Source organism: Mandrillus leucophaeus, unplaced genomic scaffold, assembly GCF_000951045.1.
Source record: "Mandrillus leucophaeus isolate KB7577 unplaced genomic scaffold, Mleu.le_1.0 Scaffold375, whole genome shotgun sequence".
NCBI classification, from domain to species: Eukaryota; Metazoa; Chordata; class Mammalia; order Primates; family Cercopithecidae; genus Mandrillus; species Mandrillus leucophaeus.
The window spans coordinates 2,683,266-2,686,072 of NW_012103976.1; the positions used below are offsets into that span (position 1 = coordinate 2,683,266).

Here is a 2,807-nt window from a genome sequence, read left to right on the forward strand (position 1 = left end):
CAAAAGAGCTTCAAGTGCTCTTTTTCAAAACGTCAGCTACAATCATACTTGAGTTTAAAATTATAATGACTCTTCCTCAAAAATATATCAGAGAATGTTGAAGGTTGCCAGGAGATAATTATTTCTTAAACTACACTTGTGTTTCAGCAATTCCTTCTTCTTTTCCATTTCACTGTCCTCATAATGCTTCATAAGGGCAGGCAGAATTCTGACAGTCTGAATGATCTTTTTTTTTAAGAGAAAGTATTCAGGGTAACTCAAATTCTAATTTTTCACATAAAATCATTGTGAAACTGAAATATTAGAATGCTTTTGTTAGTGCTAAGTTCAGGCTCAAAAATGGCAATCTTGCAATGATGCTGTCCCAGAATATCTCTGTGGTGATGCACTTGTACCTTTTTAATGGAGTTTTCCTTACATACTCTCTTTGAGTATTGAAGATTTTAGTTATTAGTTTCAACTTGTTTGGTTACTCTGGTTGGCTATATATTTTCAACGGCTAGTTACAGATTTTCAAGTCCTTTCAGGACACAAACATTTTAAATTTTAAATTTAGGAAATGGCCTCACATTGCATCAGACAAACTTAATTGCTCCTTGTAGTTTAAATACACTGACAAGATTAATCTCTCTTCATTTTTTTTCCTAACAATAACAACAAAAAGGGTGTGTGTGGGAGGGGGGCAAGAGATAATAAAAAACAGAGGATAACTTTTTCCTAAGGTAGGAGTGTGTGTGTAATATTTATGTCTTTATATATACACATGTTCATCACATATATCTGTACCTATAAAATAAAAAGTCCAGCATTTTTTATTATAATGAGCAAATTGAAAAAAAAAATCATACACAAATAACTGAGAGATGAGTACAAGGGTTGTATGTTGGTATTGTCAGAGTAGAAAAATACAAAGTTGATTTGTACTAATACTACTACTAAAAATTTCAAAGATGCTTGCTGGCTGTAAAAGTAAAACTGACAAAGCTAGATTCAGATGTATTAATTTTTATAAATGATTGTCAATACAGGCAACTTAAGTTATATTGAACTTAGGCTTATTATTTGTAAGTAGGTACCCAGCTAAGTTTGTGATTTGATACAGAGATATAAACATTGTATGCATTAAAGGAAACATTGCTTTTTAAAATACTCACTTGCAACAATGCGTCTTCCATCTGCTAGAATCATTTCTCCATTTTCTACTAGAGTTTTTAAAATACACGTGACATTTGTTGGAGCTTTGTCTGCCTCATCTACTACCAGAATGTGACCCAACTTTACTGCTTTAACCTTTGAAGACAGAAAATTTATCATAAACAATTAAATGAAGACAGCCATTATTAAAACTTCATTACTTACTGCTTTGAATTTGTAACAGCTGGCTTTATTTAAGTTATGAGAATACACACACACACACACACACACACACACACACACACACACACACACACACATATATCTATAGCAGAGATGGAAACAAAATTTTGGGATTTCTACCAAAAGCTTCACGTAGTTACTAAACTGCCAACTCTACAGTAATCCTTTTATTTCATTTTAGTATTAAAATTATTCCCATGGTAGTGATACCCAACAACATCTCACACCCAAGAGTAGGAGAGATTTAAAAGAAGTATAACAAATAGAGAAAGTGCCATGGGAGTCATGAAGAGTGAGACATTACAATCATTGTGGACATTAGAACACTGAATTTGTTAAAGCTCTTAAAAGAGTATACAATTGTAATAGACCCAAAATGGATAGGGCAGAAGAGGTGGCTACTCAAGACAAAAAGAATCAATGGTCAAACTCAAGAAATCCTGGGGCAAATCTAGAAATGAGTGACTATGAACAGTCTATGCTGGCTGAAGTAGAAGTTAAATGTGAGAAAAGGGACTAGAAGGGTAGACTGGGTGTCTACTGCTAAGGGTTTAACTGCCAGACCAAGAAATAGGTACTTCCTCGTTAAGTAATGGGATGCAATTTAATGGTTATGAGTTGACACATGATAGAAGTGGAGCTTGGAGCTACACTTTAGGATATTTAATCTGGCGACAATATGCAGAATAGTTTGGCTAAAAAGTGGTTTGGGAACCTGATTTGAGGGAGGTATGAAAAAAATGGAAATAAAAGGCATTAGACTGATTTGAAGGTTTTGTAGAGGCAGAATCTACAGTCTTGGCAGTTGCTTCGGTGGGAAGAGGAGAAAGGAAAAATAAAAGTCTTAGATTTAAGGTGACTGGGTTGATGGTGAGAAGACGAAAGCTAGAGAAAAGTCTTAAAAACATTTTTGAGGGGTGGATAAAAGAAGATATCCAATGAATTTAAGTGAAAATCTCAAGATTAAAAAAAAAATAGTAAGAAATATAACGTAAAGTGGACCATATCCTAATTTTTCTCGTAGGATGGTATATTTTAAGAAAATACAGATTAAGAAATGAGCATTCCTTCTACCACAGTTATTTTAAAGCATATTTTTAAAAAACTTATAAGAAATTTCTTTTTTAAATTTTAGGATAAAAAAATAACTGAATTTAAAACAAGAAAACATGTAGCTTCTATCCTCAACCCGGTCTTTGTTGAGGGAAAGTCAGGCCCAATCTGGGAGAACTCAGGCAGGAGATCCGAAAGACTCCACTCCCTGGGGTGTGGACCACAGAGGTTCCCATGATGACTTCTTTGTGCCATTACTGCAAAGGTGTCATGTGCAGAGAGGGACATGCCTGGCAGGCTGAGATTTCTTTAGGTCTTGTGTAGGAAGTTGAGGACTGGATCTTCCCAGCTGTCTAAAACACTGGGCTAATATTTTA

At 34.5% G+C, this 2,807-nt stretch overlaps 1 protein-coding gene across 1 annotated transcript in view; it reads right to left on the minus strand.

Annotated features, from left to right (window-relative positions):
- Positions 1-503: 503 nt before the first annotated feature.
- The window catches only part of LOC105546939 (von Willebrand factor A domain-containing protein 8-like), a gene marked incomplete at its 5' end in the record, with an annotated part of 39,465 nt that continues 37,161 nt past the window's right edge, over positions 504-2,807 (minus strand). Inside the window, 2 exons of the mRNA XM_011990270.1 lie at positions 504-520; positions 1,155-1,290. Of these exons, the coding sequence (XP_011845660.1) occupies positions 504-520; positions 1,155-1,290 (153 nt within the window). The remainder of the gene's footprint in view (positions 521-1,154; positions 1,291-2,807) is intronic.